At 37.6% G+C, this 23793-nt stretch overlaps 1 protein-coding gene across 2 annotated transcripts in view; it reads right to left on the bottom strand.

The window, feature by feature from the left end:
- Positions 1-439: 439 nt before the first annotated feature.
- Positions 440-23793, bottom strand: part of ATP6V1H (ATPase H+ transporting V1 subunit H) — a 46672-nt gene continuing 23318 nt past the window's right edge. For both annotated transcript variants that reach the window (XM_071554537.1, XM_071554539.1), the window contains exons 10-14: positions 20667-20845; positions 19891-20016; positions 17151-17252; positions 12599-12712; positions 440-831 (exon numbers count right to left, since the gene is read on the bottom strand). In XM_071554537.1, the coding sequence (XP_071410638.1) occupies positions 771-831; positions 12599-12712; positions 17151-17252; positions 19891-20016; positions 20667-20845 (582 nt within the window). In that variant the 3' untranslated portion in view covers positions 440-770. The remainder of the gene's footprint in view (positions 832-12598; positions 12713-17150; positions 17253-19890; positions 20017-20666; positions 20846-23793) is intronic.

Here is a 23793-nt window from a genome sequence, read left to right as displayed (position 1 = left end):
CTCCATTAAATTTCAAGTTCAGCAGTTTTGCACATTTTTTATTTAAAAAAACACCTCAACTTCATCTCTGATCTACAGCCTTAATAGTGGTGTTATACTGCTGGACTAATAATCTTGAGTGTACCAGTTTTCACTGATGGACAACTGTTCATTTTCTTATCCTCTTTTCCCTTTCAGATTTTTAATGGAGTACCTAATGAGAGTAGTAACCCATACCCAAAAAAGCCCCACCTATACATTTGCTTTTATATACAATTTTAACACTGTTTTGAGACTTGGTATATATTTCAGTACCAATAATCAACATTTCTCAGGCTACTGCATCTTCTATGAAACACCAAGTCACAGCTTTATTACTGCAAACATATAGAGAGTACTTGCTTTCCTTGGAGAGTGACAACACTGACAACCCATAAAAAAGACAAAGATTTTTCTCGGCTCATTATAATATCCATATAGAAGGGACATCCTTTATTGATATTCTTTATTATGAGAATAAATACATAAAACAAATGCAATATATTAGCCACATTTCTTCATATACATTCAGAATAGAACAAGAAGCTAACAGGCATAAACATCAGAACTAGTTGAACAAACAAATTTTTACTAAGCCAACAACACTAGAGGAAAGTTGGAATGTTTATGCATCAGTAGCAGACAGAGAACATGTGATTACAGTATTTCCTTAATTCTTTTCAGTATTTTCTTAATTTTAAGACAAACTTATTGTAGTTGTAAGCATGAACTGCATGAACTGACAGAAGTGTTTAGCTCCGTGCGGTGGCCGTTTGAGGTTGTTCTAACTGCAACTGTTTCCCAAGGTATTCCCTGAAATATAACAAAAAATTAGATTGAGAAATGTCCTGGAGAGTGGAGAGTGGGATAGTGGTGGGAATTATGAAGTAGATCAAGAAAAAGCTTTAAATTCAGAATTATTTCTTAATAAGTGTCTACTGTCAAAAGTCATCTGGAGCAACAATGAGAGTACCTAAGCTTTAGGTATTGATTATCTATCCATATGAAAATAAAGTACAAATCAAACGTCAGTGAAGCTGTCTAGAAGACGAAAAAGCCCAAGGGTAACTTTTAGAAGCCCTGACAACTGGTACAGGACAGCCACATAAAGCCCACAGATTTTGCTTGTTGAATATACATTTCAGAGTCTGTAGCAAAACATTTGAAAGTAATTCTTCCCATAACCCAGTTGCATGAGCACAAGTAATACTAACACTGGCAATACAACCCATAGGCTAACAAAACAGACACTGACTGAATAACTACCTATTCAAGTTGAAAAAAAGAAGAGATAATCAATTCAGGATCACTGTATGCCAACACTTCTTTAAAGTGTTTTCTTCACCCGCATTTTCTATTTCTTAGTTTCTATTTTCAACACTGGAACAAACACTCCCCGAATTACTAATATTTGCCTCGAGCAACAATATCTAAATTCAATGGAAAAATAACTGCACAATTCTCCTGAATGTTTCAATCCTTCAATCTCTCCTGTGAAAGCCGATCAAGACTCCACAGAACCACAAAAAACAATAATTGTACCACTGTATCAGCTGGAAGAGACGTTTCAGGACTTGTGAAATGTAGGCGGTTTTTTCCACTGCTGATCATACACTTAGTACCATGATTTTTCTCACTACACAGGTATTTCAACCTACACAGGTTAACCACTAAAAGCATCTCAGAGGAATGATGTTCAGAATGAAGTCTTAAAAAGATGTCCTAACTCACGAGCACGTGCTTCTCTTTTATTAAAAAAAATAAAGTCTTTTTGCCTATTTCAAAAACTAGTTTTTAGCTTAGTGTCCTGTTGAACAGCTATTCCCTGGGCATTACAGCTCCTATTCTGCACTGAAGTTTAGCACCTACAACACTGTACCACCCAACACCACTTCTCTCAGTTTTAACATTAAGCATTCAGAAAAGCAAAATTCCTGTAAGATACAACATGAACTTCAAACACTCCTAGCAAAGAAAATAACACATGACTGGTATGCTGAACCATATGCTATGATTTAGTGCCTCCCTTCACAGCTTCATCAGGTGTTGCTGTAGAATGCTTGGGCTGCACTCAATAGATATGACTCTTGATCATAACAGTCAGGTTACCATCCTCAAAGTAGAGACTCCTGATGGCAAAGAAGGAAATGAGCTGCTCTCTTGTGAGTTTACAGGACTCAAAAGTGTATCACCAAAACCAAACAAAATTTGGCTGTCATCCAAAAATACAGCTCGCAACTATAAAAGGGCTTCCAAACTCCCCAAACCTCCTCCTGCTCCCTCAAAGGGTTTTGTCATTTGTTTCATGCCTATATGCATTTACTGGCTCTAGTTTCTTCTCTGACATCAAGCCTTGAAAGCCTTGACACTTGTTGCATCCGTGGCTCTGCTCACTGTATTACGAGCCCATGACATTACTTCTTACAGCACAGATGAACCATATTCAATGTGAAAATTCTACATCATTACTTAGAAGAAAATCAATCAAGCTAACAATCCATAACACTACAGCTATTGCATAGCTTACACTGCTTCAGATACTCCAAACTGTATCTGATATTTGTAATGCGTGCTACAACGAAAAGTAATAAGGTATTAGACTTATATTTTTTAATTACAAGCTGTAAGTCCATGAATTGGATCACTTCAACCAATTTGAAACCATTTCCTTCACACTGGCACAGAAAGGCCTTTAAACATCACTTTTAGCAACCTTCTGACTTCAACATAAACCCATCCTTATTGCAAAGTAGATGCAGCTGGTCCAAGCAAGTCTGCATTTGCAGATAATAACATTCAAACATAAAACAATTAATTCAGTATAAATTTACTAGAACACAAAATATAACCTCTGCACTGCAAAAAAGCTTCAAACATGCAACTGTCGTACATCACTTGTAAGAATCTTCCATTTTTCAATTAAAACTCAGATCAACAAAACTTGTAACACCACACTTTTTCACTTCCCTGGTCATTCAGAAGTCTGATGGTGAGGCATAAGTAATTTCCATTTGCAAATTAATCTTTTCATTCGTATTAAAATAACCAAGTGAGATTCCTTCCACACTAGCAATTTCCCCTTTTTCAAGCCTCTCTTTAAACACACATTTTCTTTTGTTTCCATAGTGTTTTGAAGAAGAAAAGGAAGCATAGAGGGAAATGAATTTGCTGTATCTGAAATTCTTACTCCAATTTGTTGCTTCATTTCATTTAACTTAATTGCTTTTGTTACACATGAGAGACACTGACACCTTCAAGCTCAGATACACTTAAGTGTCACAGTAATTGCAACAAATGCTTAAAGGTCATTTAGGAGAAGGCATATGGAACTGATCCAAGATGTAAGCCACCAAACTCTGGGAGCAGGGAATAAAGAGATAATTACAAACTGGCACAAGACACTACCTTTTATATATACCTTTATAAATTTTATACTAATATATACTATGTACTAAAGGATCACTGTCAACAACAATCGATGACAGAAGGGAAAATTTTAAGATCCGTACGACAGATTTCTAGAGGCCATGTGCTAAAAGGAACAAGCCTTGAAGTTTAAGGAGTACTACTTTTAGTATTATACTTCAAATCCCAGTGCAGTTAGAGCTACCTGTTCATAAAAGAATACCAAAAATTATTTTTTTTATCGGCAAGGGAAACAAAGTACATGAAGTACAGAAGAAAGGGGGGGTAAAATTTTCATATTCTCTTTTTTCTAACATTTATTTTAACTCTTGCTTCCCATTTATTAAAAAAACAAGTTGCCAAAAAAGTATTTGATAGTCTAAAACATCCGCAATTTATAGCTTGGTTTAACAGACTGAGGTTCCCAACAGACAGGATGCCTTCCTGTGACAAAGGACAAAATAAAAATATTGATACTGTTTTTCTCTATCTAAATATAAACCTAGAGTCCCACACATTTGAGAGTGAAATTGAAAGGCTAATTCTAAAGAAATCCTTCCCTTATGAAATGGTAAAGAACCATAATAAAGCTATAGTAGAAAGTCTGCCACTTGACACAACACATTCAAGACACTGCCAACATAACACTGCTTACAGACAAATCATAAATAGATGACAAACAGCTAAACAAGTTCACAGGACAGGCAGCAGACAGAATAGTCTGAACAGACTGAATAGTTTGCCATCTTTGTGTTGCATTTCTTTTAGGGGTCTAATAACATGGGGAGAGGTTATTAGACCTATGGAGAGAGATGGATTACGTTTTAGTAATTTATTGCGGCTTTACAAATAGGTATTTGAATTACACAAGTGATGTATTCCAAATTCTAAGCCGGCTAAACTGTCCCTTCAAAGCACTGGCCTTGTAAATGTCACACTGCTGCAGAAACAACTCCACAGACTAACACTTTCTGGAACTTCTGAGAAGCAGACATGAAGTGGCAACACCAGGACAAGGTTACAACCATCTGGAAAATCTCCATCTAATCCAGTGGGAGACAAAGCTGGAACAGCCACTCCTTTAACCCATTCCAGCCGTATATGCCTGACTTCCTCATGGGGCATTTAAGATATTCTGGTGACAAAGTACTTTTTGTTTACTTAACTCTCAAGTGAATTGCTTTCTACTAGTAAGCTCCCTTGAACCTGGTGACTGCAGTGTCACACTAATACCAGTGGTGGCTGGGAGAAAGGCAGGTGGAGGTGGAGAGGGGCCACCACAGGTTCACTTGCCTTGCCACAGAGCCATGGTCACAGAAGTCAGGAAAGAAAATAAAGAAGCCACGGCTCAAATCAAACCTGGAGTGATGGAAATGGAAATATTTGGTTCCTGAAATGTACTATTAACATGTCATAGTGCTAGATATAAAGTTATAGCACTGCATATTTTTATATATCATTTTATGCTCCTCATTATCATGTTCTTCACAGAAGTTAACAGAAATTGTACAGCTATGAAAGCAGTAAACTAAAAAACAGAGAGGCATCTTCCTAGAGAGCTGGGCTGGGAAGAATGCCAAAGCTGGAGCGCTACCATAGGAAATTTATCACTTGTTTGCTGAACACAATTTTCTTCTTTGACTCAGTGGACTAATGCAATATGAAATAATTCAATAAAAGTATTAAAGATTATAAAATACTTGTCTATTATATCAATACAGACTATAAGCAGTGCTGAAGGCAAGCCATCAGAAACCAACAACAAAACCAAATAAGAAACAAATGTATAAGCAATAGAATCAAAGCTATTTTGACCAAATAGTTTGGGACTCCATCATATCAAATTGAAGTTTTTTAAATTATCTTATTCAGCAGAACCATGATGAACTTTTATTATGTATCTTCTCGAGCTATAGATATGGCTGTGGATCTCAAGAGAGAAGAGATACTGCAAAATTTTCTGCAGTTCTTAATATGTAGATTAATAGATGCTGCTTCATAAAAACAAGTAGAACAAAAGCCAACTGGTAAGATGAACAGCACGTAAGACATTGTTTCACTTTAATTATTAATAATAAAGAGACATTCCACACTCTGATGTGCACATTAAAACTAAACAGTCCATGATCGTGTAGAAGGATTACAAACATTACATGAAAGGGTGGTTTTCTCCAAATGGAGCCTGTCTTTGGCTGAATGCAGTAATATTAATAGAAAATCTACAGAACCTCCTGATTACTGAAAATGTTACTCATAGCATAGTTTAAAGCCCTCCTTACAACATGAAATGCAAAATTAATGTATGTCTTTAAACTGGGACACTGCAAGAACTTGCTTTTCACGAAGCAGTTTCCCATCAGAGAGATTTTGTCCCTTTTTTGAAAAAGTTATTATAGACTTCCAGTTCACATCTTTACATCTTCACATACGAAGAAACAGCAGATCACTGAGCTCTTATAAGAGGGCTATTACTTAAGATTTTGAAAGAAAATAAACTGTAAAATTCAATTCAACATAAGCTTTTCTATTAGGGAGACAAGGTCATATAAGTAATTTTTCACTTCTAAGATGTACTATGAGCTAACATTTACACAGAGCTATACAGCAAATTAAAAACAGCCCACTTGACTAAACCATGCAACATGGTTTGAAAGTGGTTTTATATTTAATCAGATTTAGTTGCCACAAAGAATTTTGTTGCTTTCCACAAATATGACCTTTAATGTTTGCCCAGCATATGTCAGAATGACTGACATAAATAACGTTTAACCGAATTTGCCTATCAGGAAATCAATCTTTAAAGTAAAACCAATCAGAAGTAAATTATCAAAAAGTTACTTGTTTGGTGACACATTTTTCAGCATAACACATGAAACAAGCAATTTATTTGAAAAAAGAAAATGCAAACTGACCAGGATGTTTGATAGGAGATTAGCTCAGTTGGTTGGAGAGTGGTGCTAATAATGCCAAAATATTTGTTCCCTGTTAACATCAGCTCTAGAAATATTAAAGCGTCTTTTTGCAACATGTAGGGATCTTATGACAGAAAACATGATCACATTGTGAATATCAGAGAGCATATACACAATAAAAACCCCACCCCCTACCTGTATGGAATGAAGCTTTACAAATAAAGAGACAGAGCACTCCACTAGATACCTATAAATAACTGGATTTTTTGCTTACCTTCTCTCATTCTAGTCAGGAACTGTTCTCTTACAAAAATACTAATTTCTATCAGGGACATCATCTCAAACTTTTCAGCCAGTTAACTTCTGTTATCTACTAAAAGGGAATTGCACTGATGATAAAGGCTAAGAACGGGATAAGTAAATACTATGGAGTGTGTTACCTTGTAGGCATTGTTTCCCAGATTTAAGCCTACTACTCTGTTAAGCATTCCACACCTCAGTGCTGGGATGAGGGAAAAGATAAGGTACAGGGGGTGCAAACTTTTGGCTGTCAGTTAACTCTCCCTACATCTTGCACTTCTCACTACGAAATGCAAGCACGGTACAGAAGCTATCTATAGAGTAAGTGTCTAAAAAGAGCAAATCCTAGGCAGCTTCAAATTTTTTTAATGTTTCTGTAGAACTCTCCCTCTAAAAAGATAGAAAGCAAGTAATTTTGCCTGGAATGTGCACTTAGAAAATCACATAAGAAACTGTTGCATGTTATCCAAATTTCTGGCTTCAATCTCTTAATTCCACTTCACAAACCAAACTTGATCATGCTTCAGTGACAGATCCTGACTCCCACTGTTCAGCGCCCACTTCACACACTTTACATTGGTATGAAGTCATTGGAGAGCACTTCATTCTAAAAGTCTGCCTGTTGAAACGAAGTTTATAGCTCAGAGTCTGCACAGGCAAAAGGAACCTGGGAGATACAAGCTGTGATCCATCCCTGACAGCAGCTCATTACTGTGGCCTAAAAGCAGAAAGATGGGGCAGTACAGTCCACTGGTTCCCTCAGTGGGAGCAACTGCCAAATGATGTGTCCCTTCTCCCACTGTGTATGGCCAAACTTCACCAATGAAGATTTGGGAAGGGCTCTCCCCACGTGGGTGTGCCCTTCCAGCCTGTGCAGTGGATTTTTTAGGTGAGGCACAGCGTGTGCAGAACTGGCCCCACCATTTAAGTCCTGAGGTCCATTTGCCACGGCCGAGTGACCTTGGACAGTGACAGTGAAGTCCTCGGGACTGTCACAGCACCCGGTACTAACTAGGGCTGACCCTGCTGAGCATCTGAGATCTGATGGGATGGGATGGCAGGGAGGCATTGAACTGCCAGGGGACGGTCCCTACTGAGACTCGAACTCAGGTCCTTTGGATTCAGAGTCCAGAGTGCTCTCCTTTACACCACGGGACCGCCCCCGTTCTCCCACTACCCTATAAGAAATACACAAATGTGGTTTTATTACAAGCAAACTAGTTGAGCCAAAGTGGGGACTTTTGATTAACCAAAGCAGGGATTTTTTTTTATAGTTCAATTTTTACAGGAACTTATAGGTGCACCATGAACCTGTAAGGTACCAGGTCCTGTCTGGGCCTGGTGCCAGGGGATTTTTGCAGGTGGCGCAAGGAGAAGTACAGGTTGCCTAAAGCAAAAATCAAAAATGTACCCAGAGCAGGGTCTCTCCTGTGCACAAAGACTTCTTTTGTCACATGGTGGCCTCTGTGAACAAAGGAAGTTCACCATTTTGTGCAGGGAGTACATCACAACCAATGAAGAAGAGGGTAACACCCCCTCCCTTCAGAGAAACAACCTTTTAATGCAAAAAACAGCAAACTAATGAATATGAATTGGCTGATGTAAAAAGGTGGGGCTTTGTAAAACTACAAAAAAAGCACGAGGTTTGAACAAGAGTTGAGCTTCCAGACACCTGTAGCCTGAAGCAGCCAACACGTGTTGCAAATAAACTTTCCTTTCTGTTATACTTCATTTGTTTCACAGGTTACTGCCTTCTAAATTTAAGAAAGAGAAAATTCTCACAACCCTGAACCAGACAGAGGAAAAATAAAGACATTTGCAATCAGATCCACTACAGTTTCAGTGGCACTTGTATGAATACTGAAGAACATTTGAGCTACAGAGGTTAAGCCACTGCATTTTACTTTACATTTGGATGAACACAGGGCTCACACGATCCATTTGCATGTCAACTAGACGGGATATTGCAACCACCCTCTTCTATTAACTTATGTGACCTCTGGTCCCCAACTCCCAGCAGCACTGCTAGTAACAGAACATGAAAAAAAATAATAATATGGTCCTCTAATTACACAAGTCTCGAGTAAACTCTCCTGGGCCTAGCCTGCCTAGAAGTTAAGCAAGGGATGGAAACTAACGCATTATGTTTTAGGTGACCAGTAAGGTCACAAATAAAACACACATTAAATGCAGAATACCTAGAATTCACCTAGATCTTATTATAATGAAGTAATAGAAGGTTGGAATTAATCCCTTTAAAATGACACCAAGAAACTCTAGGTTCACAAATCTGAAAGACCAAAGATCATTCCCACTGCTCAACTTCAGACACGGAAGCTGCTCTGCACTGCTCTGAAAACCTACTTCTTTAGAAGGAACTTGAAAGGTGCTTTGAGTCACAACAACACATCCCTGAAGTTCAGTAAAATGCTGTCCCATGAAGCACATAAAAGGCACCTGCTTCAACTGTAGTGATTAACATACAGTGTTTCTTTAAAGTGACACATGTAAGTGCTGTTAGAACCTAATGATTTGATTTGTTTAAAGTTTGCCTCATTAAGAACCCTGCTCCCGACAGCACTAGGTTCCCACAAAAATGGAAAGTTGGGTATTGCCTCTGAACACCAGCAAAGACAAGGAATAAGAAGGTGATTTTCCTTATATATAGTTAAAGCACAGATCGAACATGATACACACAAAAAAATGTGCTATCGTTGCCAGGCCAAACTCTCCCACTTGCCAATAACAGGTTTTTACCATCAGCATGGGGTGCCATGACTAATACAGTTCAAATCAGAATGAAACTCAGGATTAATTACCATGTATAGGCATTAAGTGATGCTAAAAAGATAATTTTGTTCCCTGCTTCATCAAATGCACTACCATTTAACATGCAAATGTAACTGGAATATTTCACCTGAACTTATCTCATCTGAAAAGCTGACAGCAGTTACTGCTTTTGCCAGCACAGCTTCACCATTTAACAGAAAGCTTGACAGTCTGATTTCCCCCCATTTATCCCTGACTTAAAAACCCCTAAGGGAAAGCTAGTTGAGCAGCCTGTAATGAACGACTCAAATTACTTAGCAGTTAACTGTCTCTAAGTTGAGTTATTAGCAGTATAATCATACAGCCGCATTTTAAGCAGAATGGTACTTCAGCTGCCCCATGACACTCCCTTGATTCAAATACCACAAGTTTTCCTTACTTTGATGTTCCAGGCACAGCACTCACATGAAGCCTCATCCTGGCAGAACAAACCTCTATTTTCTAATCCTTCTCTCAGTCAGCTTCCAGATCTAGGAAATGCCTGACTCCCCCTGTCCCACATGTATCACAGGCAGTAGTGCAGAGTTGTTCCATGCCAATTAAACTCAAGACAAAAAGACAATTGCTTTGAGTGAAATAACTGGAATTCCAGAATACGTGGAAGCAAGAGGGAAAATGTTTATTATTTCTCCAGCTCTGAAGAGCTAGGTAAGCAAAACCTTGAAGTTTCTGAATAATCAATCGATCTTATGAAGAAGTAAAGCTAAGTAAGTAGGTACTTAAACTGTGCAGTGCAGCACTCGGGACACTCGGCTTGTGCGGGGAGAAGAGACAGCAGTGAAACAGAAGACTCATCAAAAGCCAGATCTATACAGAGATCTAGCTTCCCACATACAAACAGTGTGTAATTTACTCAGCTGAAACTATCTGATGTCCATGCCAGAGGGAGCACCACTTTGGCAAGTATGAGCCAAGGACAATGTGTCTCAGAGGCTTGCTTCAATAAGAATTAAAAAAAGAAAATATTCCCTCCAGACATGACAACATGGATCTGAAAATGGCACTAACATACAGATCCTTTTAGCAACACCTCTGAAGATCTGAAACTAGATGTATTTGCCACCTCCCTCTCAGTCTCAAGTCTAAAGGTTCACAAATTGTGAGAAACAGGCACAGAAATGCTCATGTCCTTAAAAAAACAACACAAATCTAGAAGACCAGATATGACATTTTTACAAGTAGTATTCTCAAGCTGAAAGTGAGGAAAAGCCAGGTTAGGCATTCAAGAACACTTTTACTACCAATGAAGTTTGTGTTGGAGAAAGACCAGAGTTTCGTAAATTACCATAGTTTCAAGAGAGCAGAACACACATGAAATAAGACCTGTCCCTATTGCAGGAGACAAATTCAGTAACTTAATTCCCACACCATAATCTCTACTTAGTTACAACTGGTTTATAAAATGCTCAGAATGTTTCAAATATATGAGAATAGCATAGTGAGAAAAGAAATGTATCAAACTGAGAAGCAGGGTGGAGTGTAACATACAATAGTGACCAAAAACTAGTTTGCACATGACCATGCAGTAAGTATCCATCTCCACACACTTCAAAATTCCATATTATTTACCAAAGTACTTCTCACAGGTGGAGAACACTACCTCTGGAATTTTCACAGCAGGATATTTAAGCATGTGTTCTCTCTTACAGAAGACTCCCACAGTATGTGAGAGAGAGGGAGCAGGATAAAATGAATACAACACATATGAGAGTTAAACACCACATCCTTCAGAAGGAGAGGGAGAAAACTAGGCTTGGTTTTACCTAAGATACACTGCAGGGAGATACATAGGAGATTTCTGTCAGCCTTGCCAGCCTGTCACAGCAAATAGGCAACTTAACCTGTCAGAAGGCTCTCAACAGGCATTGTTCCCCTACCACTTTCACACATCATCACTACTCAGTCTTTTAAAAAGATCACATTGTCTCAGAAGCAAGAAAACTGACAGAAGTTACAGACACTTCCAAGCACTAAGCTTTTCAGAAATAAAAGGTTCTTTTAAGTTCAAAATTAAATTAGTTGTTTGTATCCCAACATCTATGTCCCAATGTACCCAGATGTAATGTCGTATTTTATCTTCCTTGCAGGCAATGCCAAATTGAAAATATGAGCTCTGGTGTAATCATAATTAATAATCAGATTAAGAACTTCTAATTAGTATTTTTAACTCTGCTTTATGCTTAGCATATTTAATTAGTTTGGTGAGTTATACAAAGTTGTTACATGAATGCTGAAGTTTTTCAGAACTTCAGCCCTTCAGTGCTTCCCTATAAAGGTCCTGTGCTCTGTTGGAAGGGCAGCATCACCCACCAGCAAGTTCTGTGGCAGAACAGGCCAACACTTTGGGGTTATTAGAGAACTAGTCCACAAACAACGAAAGAAAAACCTCACTTCAAACACAATTCTCAGTGACTGATGAAAAAGGTACCAGCATGAGATTTTCAACTTCATCCAACAAACCGGCCCATAAATATCTGCTACTCCAGGAGCTCAAAAAAGTTGTACTTGCACCCCTTAAAATGGCAACAGAAAACAATCAGTAGAATGGGAGAAAGGACTAGAGCAAAGAACAACAATGCAAAGGAATGGTCAGGTATGCACTTTGCAAAGCAACTGAGAATTAAATACTGGAACAAGTGCAAGCCTAAATTACAGCTTGTATTGAATATTAAGCAGTTCAAATAAAATCATTTTAGAATATCCTGAGTTGGAAGGGAACCACAAAGACTGTCGAGGCTGTCGCCTGGCCCTGCACAGGACCAACCCAAGAATCACACCATGTGCCTGAAACCATTGTAAAAATGGTTCTGTCTGGCTTGGGGCTGTGACCACTTTCCTGGGGAGCCTATTTCAGTGCCCAATCACCCCTTGAGTGAAGAAACTGTTCCTAGTATCCAACATAAGTTAAAATATGAATAATTCACTTGAACAATATGTGACATTTGACCATGTACGATGAAGGTACTCAATTCAACAGCGTCCAAAATACACAGAAAAGCTAAGTTCTTAAAATCAACATATTACTCTGTTGTTTAAAAATGCTATTTTCCCTTAAAGAAATCTACTGTCTTGAATCCTCTTTCCACACCCAAGATTTCTCACAGTTAGTACCATGTTAAATAATCTTCACATACCAATTGTGAACCATCAACTTCTGCACAGCCAATAGTGCATTATAACGAACTTGTTGGTCTTCGTGATGCATGTGGTTCATTACCAGCTGCTTACCACCAAGTTGTTCAATCACTCTGAAAGAGAGAAGGGGAGGAGGTTTTTTGACATTACTTAAGTTCTTCGTAGCAATCTGTTGCCTTAAGAGACTGCAGAAAACAGGACTCCAGCCAACTCAGTGTGTGAGACAAAATAAAAAGAGTAGGCCTTTTAATTCTAGGCCTAGTGCCTACAGGAATACACACTGATGTGTGTCCCCAGACACTGGTTTCTTGGGTTTTATAATAACATCCATCCAATCCCCATTCACCCATCCCCGGTTCTGCCCCGTCCTGGCCCCCAGCACAGCCCGTCAGGAACTGAGTCTGGGGGAGTCTGGAACCCCTCCATCTTCATCTTCCTTGTGGCACACAGGGTACTTGGAGGCCTTCCAGTGTCCTGGACTTGGAGGTCACTCTGCCTATGTTTATGTCTAGTGCTGCATGCCTTGAGGTGTTTTTTAGCACTTCTACCTTGAAAAGATGTCTAAACAGCTAAAGGAATTTTGAGGGATTGATATGGGTATGGGGTTAGTATGTATAAACATTGAACTTAAGCTACTAGAAATGCAGGTACACTAAAATCTACATTCATTACAAAATCTAAAATCTATAAAAATTTAAAGATCAAACATCAAAAAACACTGAGGCATCATATCCTACTCAACCACTTCACATTCAAGGCATTAAGAGGTTAAGTTACATAATATTTATTTTATTAAAAATATTTATTTCCTAACACACACATATCTCATTTGATATGCTACAAATGCAGATTGTCTCCTACTACCTGCTGAACTTTTAAAAAAATTTTTAACAATTCACAACATCAGAAAGTGCTTGTACTGGACTTCTGTTTGCTACCCATTACCAAATTCCATAAAATCTGAAATAAACAATCAAGGAAAGAACCCTTTTCCAAGAGGGTTATTTACTTTATCCAGATCACTAAAGAACTCAGTATCAGCTTGAAAGGGTTGTCAGGGTACAGCACTCTCAATTACTTGGTAGGAGGTAGTGCCCTCCCCTCCACAAATGGATGATAACCACATGACTCAGTTTTCTGTAAGAATAAAACCTCAGTCTAGTCCAGCATAGAAAAATGCTTGTAATCACACCAACACCTATTAAATCAACCACCTTGTACATATAGTGCCTTTTGATATTCAAACTGTACTAGAGTCAGAGCTACCCCTGCACAAGAAGCAGAACTGGCTGCTAAGGTACCATGTCCAGAAAAATTATGTTTCATCTACATCTTTCACTATGAACTTCACCACCATGGTGGGCCATGCCTTCTTAATAGCTACACCACATCCCCCTGTGAAATACCCATGAAACCTTGTATTGCATGTCATGAACATATGAGTTCTTAATAAAAAAACCCAGAAGGCTACACACTTAAAACCTGGAAAAGTATCACCATCCAGAGGACTCTACATGCAGCATTTTGGTCTGTCATAATAAAGTCAGTTTGGAGAGACTTTGCAAGGAATATATAAGCTGATTACTCATTGACTTCCACATGTTTTTTTACATCAGTTATCACACATCACCTGTGAAGAGGCTATCATTTGCACAAGTTTTAATCTGATGCTCTCTTGCCATTCTAAGCTTGCCTTAGCTATCTGAATTTAGTACTGCTCTTTTCATGGCCATATTTATGCACTGCTACTGCACAACACAATATATTTTTGTAAACTGCAGAATGGGTATGAAGACATAGCGTGGAGATGAAAAAATTTCCGATTTCATGGTATAACTCTGTCAAAACCATCCTTAAGACCACAGGGAATATTATTTCCCAACAATATTAAAACATTTAAGTAAGTTTCATAAAGCAGGAATGCATTCAGAAAAGTTTGATTGTTTTAAGCTGGAAAATCCTTGCCAAGAATTCAAGAAGTAACACGCAAAACATCTCTATGCCTGCTTTAGGCTGCTTCACATTTTTGCTGAGATAAATATGAAACCACTGCACACAAAGACAAGACTACAAAACATAAACAAGAACTTTTTCTTTATTATAGGACTGACTTAAAATACTGGATTTTCAGGAATTGAAAGGAAGTAAAAAGGTATTAAAATCAAAAGCTTCTTTACTCTAGGAGAACACAAGAACCAACATAAAAAGTTAAAAGCCTGTAATCACAATGGTAATAGACGCTTTCAGATGACAATACATCACTGAAATTATGGCTGACAATATGAAGAGTCAAAGAACAGCAGTATCATTCTTGCATAATGCTGCTTATTGGTACAAATCTCTTCCTAGCCATGGGGTTTTGACCCAAAGGTCTGAACTGCGAGGAAGGTTCACAGTGAATCCTATTCCTTCAAGCTCCAAACATGCCCAACACACTACATTTAGTTCTGTTTCCCCTCCCCTCAACTTCTGTTTACTTTACAGCAGTAATAGAGCCCAGTGGAACAATAACAGTAGGTGTACATCTTCTGCAGGGGCTGCTCCCTGTAACACCAGTGTACTAAGCCAAAACAGTGGCATTTCAAAGAAGCTTCTGGATGCCAAAGATGGACATTTTAACATGACCCATTTAAAGGGAGAAAGAGGAAATGAAAGGTAGAGAGAAATGAGAACAAGTTAGACTTACGGCATAAAACAAATATAAAATCCACACTACACATCTAATAGCCGATCAAGGTGAAAAAGGGAATGCAAGTTTTTTCTGAATTGTGAGCTAGGGAAAGGAATGGTTCTAATTGTCCATCTCTTATACAAGTAAAACACAAAGCCCATGTTACATAGCAATAATCCTTGGGCAACATAGAAGCTGTGCTGGAGGCCTGCATTTATTTTCAGTGACAGGAAACATCAGTGCCATACTTTATTTCTGCTGTTACACTGTCACAAAATGCATCTTGCTGAGCCTCATTACAAGCCTACAGTGCTATTGTCTTGACAACTTGGTTCCCAATGTTTAATTTTAAAGACAACTTAAAATTATTTAAGCTGACAGCATTGGATAACAGCCAAACAAAAACACAGTGCTTAGTTTAACAAATATTTTCTTTTGTCAGACAAAGGAAAAGTTTAGCCAGAACTGTAATTCAAGGTCTCCACTGTGTGCAGCAGGTAAAGTCAAAACGTTTTATGTTACAATTCTTTTCTGCAACCATCAAAGGCTAAAGGATGATCCAGTTAAGAGCTGATGATAAACACTTAAAGGAAACAAAAGTATAACACATCTGAATTCTTCTACTCTTCTAAACCAAGGAACAGTTTCCATTCTCAAAGTGAGTCATGCAACGAGAGTGGGAAATACTAACCAAGCGTGGGAGAAGTAAACAACTATATATCAAAAAAACATCAGAGTAAGAAATGAATTATTATGATGGAACTGACACATAATCCTTAGGTATTTTAAGCTTTTAATTAGTCCCAAAATTGCTGAAGTCATACTTGGTAAGAATATGCTGGATTACAAGCAAAATTCAAGAGAAAGAGATTGAGGCGTTTTAGTTTGCTCACTAGAATAGGAAGGTAAATAAGCCAGGTCTGCAAGCAGAAAGCAGCTAAAGTACTAGAATTTAAGAATATGGGTTAGAACAGTATCTAGAACACTTCTTATTTGCTGATGAGCACTCCCTTGAAGGTCAATGCACTTCCAGATAGGTTTAACAGCCTGGGAGCGGAGTGGAGCTGTGGTCCCACCAGTAATACATTTTCCAAGCTACAGACATACAGGTCATTTATCCACTCTTCTGACTTCATAGCTTTGGTCCAGCAACTGCACGGCCCTACTAGCCCAAATGCTGTGGCACATTCAGGTACATGCATGAAAGCTGTTTTGAAGGTTATGGCAAACGTGTAAAAAAACGGTTTCAGATGAAGAGCAGCTCAAAGCAAGAGCAACCAGTATTGGTCAGTCATTCAGCTTTGCCACTTGTCATTATTAAGAAACATCTTTGCTCACAAGTTTTTAAAACAAAGCAGGAAAAAATAGCAATGTCTGTGTGTATTTAAACAGGAATTCAGGTTTACAATAAAAATTAACATTTTCACTGAAATGCATATTGGTTTAGTTAAAAGAAAACATGCTAAAATTGAAGAGTGACAACTGAATCTGTGCTAACATACATCACTGAAATTACAATAGCAATAGTTTGTGAGAAAAATATTCTTGGTAGTCTTAAGTCCAATAGTCATAATAGAGAGCAAAAATTAGTTGTTGATTAAATTTTTGGTAGCTCTTCAAGTTTCTTCTGGTGCCTGTCATCCGCTTAGTCTAAACAACATATTAAATACTTCTTTAAACATTGGTTCTCTTCACTGTTAAGAGTAAAAGATTCAGTTTGCATTTACTAATCTGATCTAGTTTGTGCTTTCTCACCTTCCCAGTGAATTAAACTTATGCATAACCTGCAATCCTCTAGGAGAATATTTTAATACAAATAAGCAAAACATGCCACAGGCAAAGTACATACTCTAGCTAGACGCTTGAATAATTTTTCTTACCGTTTCCCTCGAGGATAGTGTCGTACGTATTCTCCCACATCATGAGCAGCTACAGCCAGCACTTGTGGATCATCGGAAACCTCCAGAAGTTTCGTCAGGATTCTAGGAAAGTATTTGAAACCAACAAGTTTGTTGATTGGGTTTTGGGCTGTTTTTCGCTTTTTTTATTTTGTTTTGGGTTTTGTTGTTGTTTTATTTTTAAATCAGTGATAATTTAAAATAACAAAACCCATAACTATAAAAATGCTTACAGTCAAGCTAAAATAAAACTTTTTCTAAACATGTGATTTCACTTAAAGCAACTGAGATCCTGTCCTATTTAACAGCATTATTAAAAGCATTCACTAGAGTTACCTTAGTGAGCTACATCCACAAATACATATAACCAAGGTTTATATAATCTTTCCTTTTTTTATACATTGCCTTCAAGACCAACAGTTCTGAGTTCAAGACAAACTGAACTAAAGAGCAGTTCTGTCCAAACTCAAAGAGTGAGACAATGAAAGATACACCTCACAAATTACTCGGGTGTCATATATTAGTTATTTTCTCAGGATGCACAGAAATACAGGGCTGTAAGAAGCAGAAAACAGTTTCTCAACTCTTAATATTGGCTGTGCTTTGGAATTAAGTAGTTAAATCCCCACTAGTGGAAAACAGCTACCAGTAACACTGTTCTCTAGCCTGTAATAAGCAGAGGTGAAAGTGATACAGTGTAGCTGCAGAAAAATCAAAAGTGTGCAATTCAAACCTGTCTAAGATCCTGTAGGACTGAAACCAGCCTGCACAAACCCTGTGAGACTTAGCTATCAGCTGAAAAGCAGCAACAAGTCACAGCTGCTTGGAGGAGTTACCTGCTCCCTAGAGGTTTCTCATGGGAGCTCCGCATGTTCTCACAGGACTCTGCAGGTGCGTGAAAACAGCCAGGATAAGATAATATAAACACTGGACTTGTGAGATATGGATTATAACCAATTAAAGTTTGTAGCCTGGTGGTGTGAGGTTTTTAACTTCGCTAATGGTGTGTAGCTTAGCTCTATATAAACTGTGTGTGGGGTACAATAAATTTGGCATTCATTCGAACATATTGGTCTGTGTGTGATGTCCAGTTCCTCCGCCGTATATTTATTTATTTCTTTAATACAGATTATGAAGGTTAGGCACTAATAATTTGAAGAGGTTAAACAAACAGATCACTGGAAAATTGTATTACGCTTAGTGAGATGAGAAACGTGTTCTAATCACAGAAAGTTGGTAACAAGTTTAAATAGGTAGGTTATAGAACACACCAGTAAAATTAAATTACCACAAACACTGCCTTCCTAGAGGCCAGAAATAACAGATGAAGCACCTTTTATATTAAAAAAACACTCCTAATTTGGACAAGAAGTAGAAGCAGAAGCTTGAACCATAGCACTAATCAGAAGGCACTGAAGAACCATACAATGTTGCTGAACAAAATACAAGTCCAGCATCAAAGTAGACAATAATGGTGGAAGGTATGAAAAAATAATTTAACAGTAGCATAAATATATTAAAAAATTAATAAGAAGGTAGATAAGGGAAAATAAAATTATCTGGCCTAAAGCAAATGCCTTACAATACAAAAAGAGTTCTGAGGTGCAAGAATCTCCCCACCAGATTGTGGGGGAAGGTGGCTGGGGGCTTTGTGGGTTTTATTGTTGTGGTGGTGTTTTATGGGTGGTGTTAAACAAACTATTGAAGATCATTGTCTTTATAGCAGCACAAGCACAATAAATTTACCTAATAGTCCCAGAACCAGAAGAGATAAACACTGAAAAACATTGCTATCACTAGAGGAAACATTAAGTCACAACATTAACCTCATTCTGCAGTTGTCAGCACCTGAAATTTTTAAATCCATAATCCCACATATTTAGCAATATGCCTGCAGGAATAATTTATCAGACTTGTTTCAGGAAGGTGTCAGGGCAAATTGAAATGCACACAAAGCTCAGGATCAGCTTGCTCTTGCCATGCGTTCTACCATCTCACATGCTCCACTCAACCTCCTGATTCCTGTTAGGTCTGGAACTTATTAGCAAACTCTGAACTGAAAGAACACGATGTATTATCAGTTAATGACAGTGCAGTTAAACATCTAAGGGCTCTCATAAGCTACTTAAGACCTACACATCTTTTCAGTGCATAATTTCATAAATCAGCAAGTCAGCCATTGGCTCCAAAGAAAATATAAACTTTTGCTTCCCTTCATCTAACAATATATGTGCTCCAAACACAGAACCAAGACAAAAACAGACAGACTGGAATGTAATGCAGCAAGTCAGATTTTCCATGGAACAGTACCACAACCTTCAACACCCAAGTATTCAAGACAGGAGTTCATAACTCAGACCAACATCACCACACAACCCAAAACTAAAACTAAGGTATAGTGAAAACATTTTTATTTACATCTCTTAGTATAGCTGTTTTTCAAATGAAAGCACGAGAAGACTCAATGGCATAAATCTGCATGCAAGTTAACCTAGAGATATTCCCTCCATCATCAATACACTTTGACCAGTAAAAGTCAATAAACAATTCTGTATTTGAAGAGAACAAACCATACATGAGTAAACACCATACATTCTAAAATATGTAAGATGCTCTGACTTGCTTTCATTCTAGACATTATGTAAAATCTGTATTAGTTACAGGTTCAGTTAAACACAGAAAATATTAAAGAGTTATGTGATTCAACACTTGGAAAACTTACTTGAGTAGTTCATAGTTCTTCTCATTTAGTCTTACAGCATTCTCCCGCCAAAACTTCTCAGACTTGTGCACAGGACTCCACTCCAGTCTTCCTGACTTGAGCTCAGAACTGTATTCATCAAAGGAGCTGCAACACAAGACCTAAATGAAATACTGACTAAGCTTCCAGTTTGAATCAAATGCCCAAGCCTGTCCCTAACAAAATGGCTACGACACATTTAGAAATCAGTGCTCTGCAGAGCATGAGAACTGTTTCCTGTCTCAACATTTTATAAATAAGAAAACACACGAAAAACAAGATGAAAACTTTGTTTTCAAACACACTTTTCTACCCACTCCAGAACACTATTCCTAAAGTAACACAACCTAAAAAAAAAAGAGAAAGGAAAACCCCAAGCCACAAATGTGACATTTGGGAATTTAATTAGCTGTTTTGCCAGTTTTTTTATGTTTTAACTTCCTCAGCCAAGGACCCCAGCTTTTACCTTCCATCCAATTAAACTTTTGACATGAACTACAACATGCACTTCAATACAGGCACAAGAGCAAGAACTAGGTAAGCACTAGATTCATACATCTAACTGAGTATTTATTTTCTATTCAGCCTCTACTCACAACAGAGAACTATTATATACAACCAGCATCTCTGTATGCTCTACCTTACCACTAGTATTTGCATATCATAATTCTGTTTATTTATTTAGTCTTACAAAAGAAGAAAGTTTCACCATGCCCATATAATTGCACTTTTTTTCAAGTTCACATTGCAAAGCATACCTGAGGTCCTGCACACTCTCGCCAAGCTTGTCCAGTAGAAATTTGATATCTTCACTTATGTCTTCATCATCATATTTCTGCTGATCCAAATTCTCCAGCTGCTTTAAAACTTTACACTGAATCATGGCAAGGGCATATTCTTGGCGAGTTTCTCTCTCGGTAGATTTCTCTAACAAATTCTAGAGAAGTAAAGATGTATTTATTTTGGTTTTTTAAGAATAGATTACTTTGAAATAAAGTGGCACTTTCAAGAAATTCTTGTTGGCACTTTTCAATATAGTAAGTGACAGAATTGACCACTTCCTGAAATAATCTCTCTCTTCAATACTAGAAAGTACTAATTTGAATATTTTTCACATCAAATCAGGGTGACTACAAAGATCATTCAAAGCAAAAGAGTAGGTTTATATTCCAAATATCAGAACATATAAAAAACTACTTGTATTTTGGATTATCATATTAGCTTTCTGTGCAGCAATAGGACAAAGCAGGAAAGCTTAAAAAAAAAAAAACAAACAAAAAACAGCCTGAAGTCATATTTCCAATTGAAGAGTTACCATCTAGATTAGATCAGCTCCTTTCAAATTTGGGAATATTCCAAATAGACATTTTTATTCAAACAGAAGCACGTTGGTAAGACTGGAATTACAAGCACAGAATGTAATAGTCAAGTTCAAATCTAATTTATTCATTACATTTCTACTCAATTTAACCAGCTTCCAATTATGTTGTTCAATCAGAGCTGGCCACCTGCACCTTTTGATAAAGCTGAAAACATGAATCTCATATAAAGATGAAGTTCTTCACAAACAGAACGTGTGTTCCTATAAATAAGACTTAACATCTACCAGAAATAAGCAATGAAACTATATAGAAGGAATTTGACTGCATCACTCTCGTGTCACAGAACTATACACTTAAGATATCTCAGATATGAGACATTCTATTAGTAAGACAGAACAGTGCAAACCAATGTTAAAACTTGCAAACTAAAAGTAAGTTTATTACTGCTTTTAATGGGCACATACAATTAGCTTTAACATACAAAAACCCCCACCACCCCAGTGTCTACTTCAGTAAGAGAATTAAAAGGTAATACACAGGAAGTAATGCAAAATTACTTGGGAGTTAGAAGTGTTCACAAGAGCAAAAGAACACATAATTAACCTGAAAAGACAATTCATGTTCAAGGAGAAGGTAGATAAAGTTTCCAAAGAACTCCTAGCTAAAAGAATTGCAGGCAGACATGGAAGCTACTCCAAATATTATTATCAGTCTCATACAATAGTGAGATATTCAAGCTTTTCATAGGAAAATTGAAAGGATATAACAGAGTACAAACATGAACATGTGACTAAATAGAATGGATCAGTAAACTATTCAGTGATAAAAGCCAAAATCTTAAGGTTCAAAGTTAGTTACAGGCAGAAAAGAGATATAAAAGACAATAAAAGTAGGAAAAATTAGGAAAAAAATTTAATAGGTAAAGAAAGTAATTGATTCAAAGAGACAGAAGTACTAAATACCTGTTGCTTTATAGAAAGAATTATTACATTTCAATAATATATACTTCAGACAATTGACAAAGAGGTGAAATAGGTCAAATTAGGAGAAATCAAGTAGTAGACAAGACATACAAGCTGTCGAGACTCAAGTCACACCTTCAGTAATGCACAGGCAGATTTGGGGAACCATCAAGCCTAGTCTTTTACACAATTCACCTCTTTCTTTTCCCTCTTTCCATAAACTGACACTGTGGCATCTCCACACGAAAAGGGCTATTTTGTCTTTTCTACCTATTTTAATTTTGCTTCAGAACTCACAGCTCTGATGTCTAATTTCTCATCTATTATTTTCCTGGCTGCCAGTTGACAACTCATTTTCATGCCAACAGGAGTCTTTTAATGTGGGAGAAATTACATGCCCCAAAGCCTGTAACAGAACCACCTTAATTCATTTTTAGCCTTTATCTAATAAAAAAACCCACCTTGTCTTAATTTTTTTTCTTCTTTTGTAAAACACACTAAATCTAAGAGCTAGGAATTATTTCTCCTACTTCTTATGATCTCAGAATTGGAAGAAGCTTGATGTAAACTGCTAAACCCCTGAACTTTTTGTTTTTACTTTTTTTTTCCAATCTATCTTGCTGTATGTCCCTGTTTAATCCTGACATTAAGATCCTAAAGAACACTGCAACATCTAGAGGTCTAAGATAGAATGAATAGCCACTACTGAAACCTCACACCACTGTACTCCTTCAACATGACAAATGGCATATTCTTATGATCTGTCTTATCCAGAAATTTTTCAGTGGCAGATGTTTTCAGATCGAGAGACCATTAAAGACAGAGTAAGCATCTTCACACAGCTTATTATTTCTAATCGGCAAGTCAGTAAGCAACAATTCCTCTCTTCATCCTAATTGTTTGCAATGCTTACTGCTGGAACACAATCAACACCCAGGAAAACAAAATGTTTCCAAGGTCTACATCTCCTACTCAGGATACAAGTGCTGTTTTAAAACAGAATTACAAGTCATTATAGCATTCCTGCATTACTCAAAAGACACTTGACAAGCATGCACATAAAACCATTAGCATCCATGAACATCAAATAGTATTCTCACATTGCAAACATCAAGCCTAGGGACTCAGTTATTACGTATTATCCTAAATAGAACCGGTGATTTGCAGGTCATAGAGACACAGGAAGTCCACTAATCACTCTTACATGGATATTCTCATTCATCTTCACACAGCCACCAAAAAAAATTTTTGGACTGGTATATAAAAATAATTTCTCTGTTGGACAAACGTGTGTGTTCAAAGTAGCGTTTTGTTAATTAAAGCTTCCTAAGGCAAAATTTACTAGATATGAGTAACTACAGTGTTTTACACTTGTGTGTGTGTGTGTGTGTGTGTGTGTGTGTGTGTGTGTGTGTGTGTGTGGCTCGGCTTCAGGAACGAAGATTTGGGAAGGGCTGTCCCCACGTGGCTGTGCCCTTCCAGCCTGCGCAGTGGATTTTAGGTGAGGCTCAGCGTGCGCAGAACCGGCCCCACCGTTTAAGTCCTGAGGTTCATCTGCCACGGCCGAGCGAGCTTGGACGGTGCCAGTGAAGTCCTCAGGA

Source organism: Pithys albifrons, chromosome 4 (assembly GCF_047495875.1).
Source record: "Pithys albifrons albifrons isolate INPA30051 chromosome 4, PitAlb_v1, whole genome shotgun sequence".
NCBI classification, from domain to species: domain Eukaryota; kingdom Metazoa; phylum Chordata; class Aves; order Passeriformes; family Thamnophilidae; genus Pithys; species Pithys albifrons.
The sequence above is the reverse complement of the archived record's forward strand: the minus strand, read 5'-3'. Positions and strand labels throughout refer to the sequence as shown.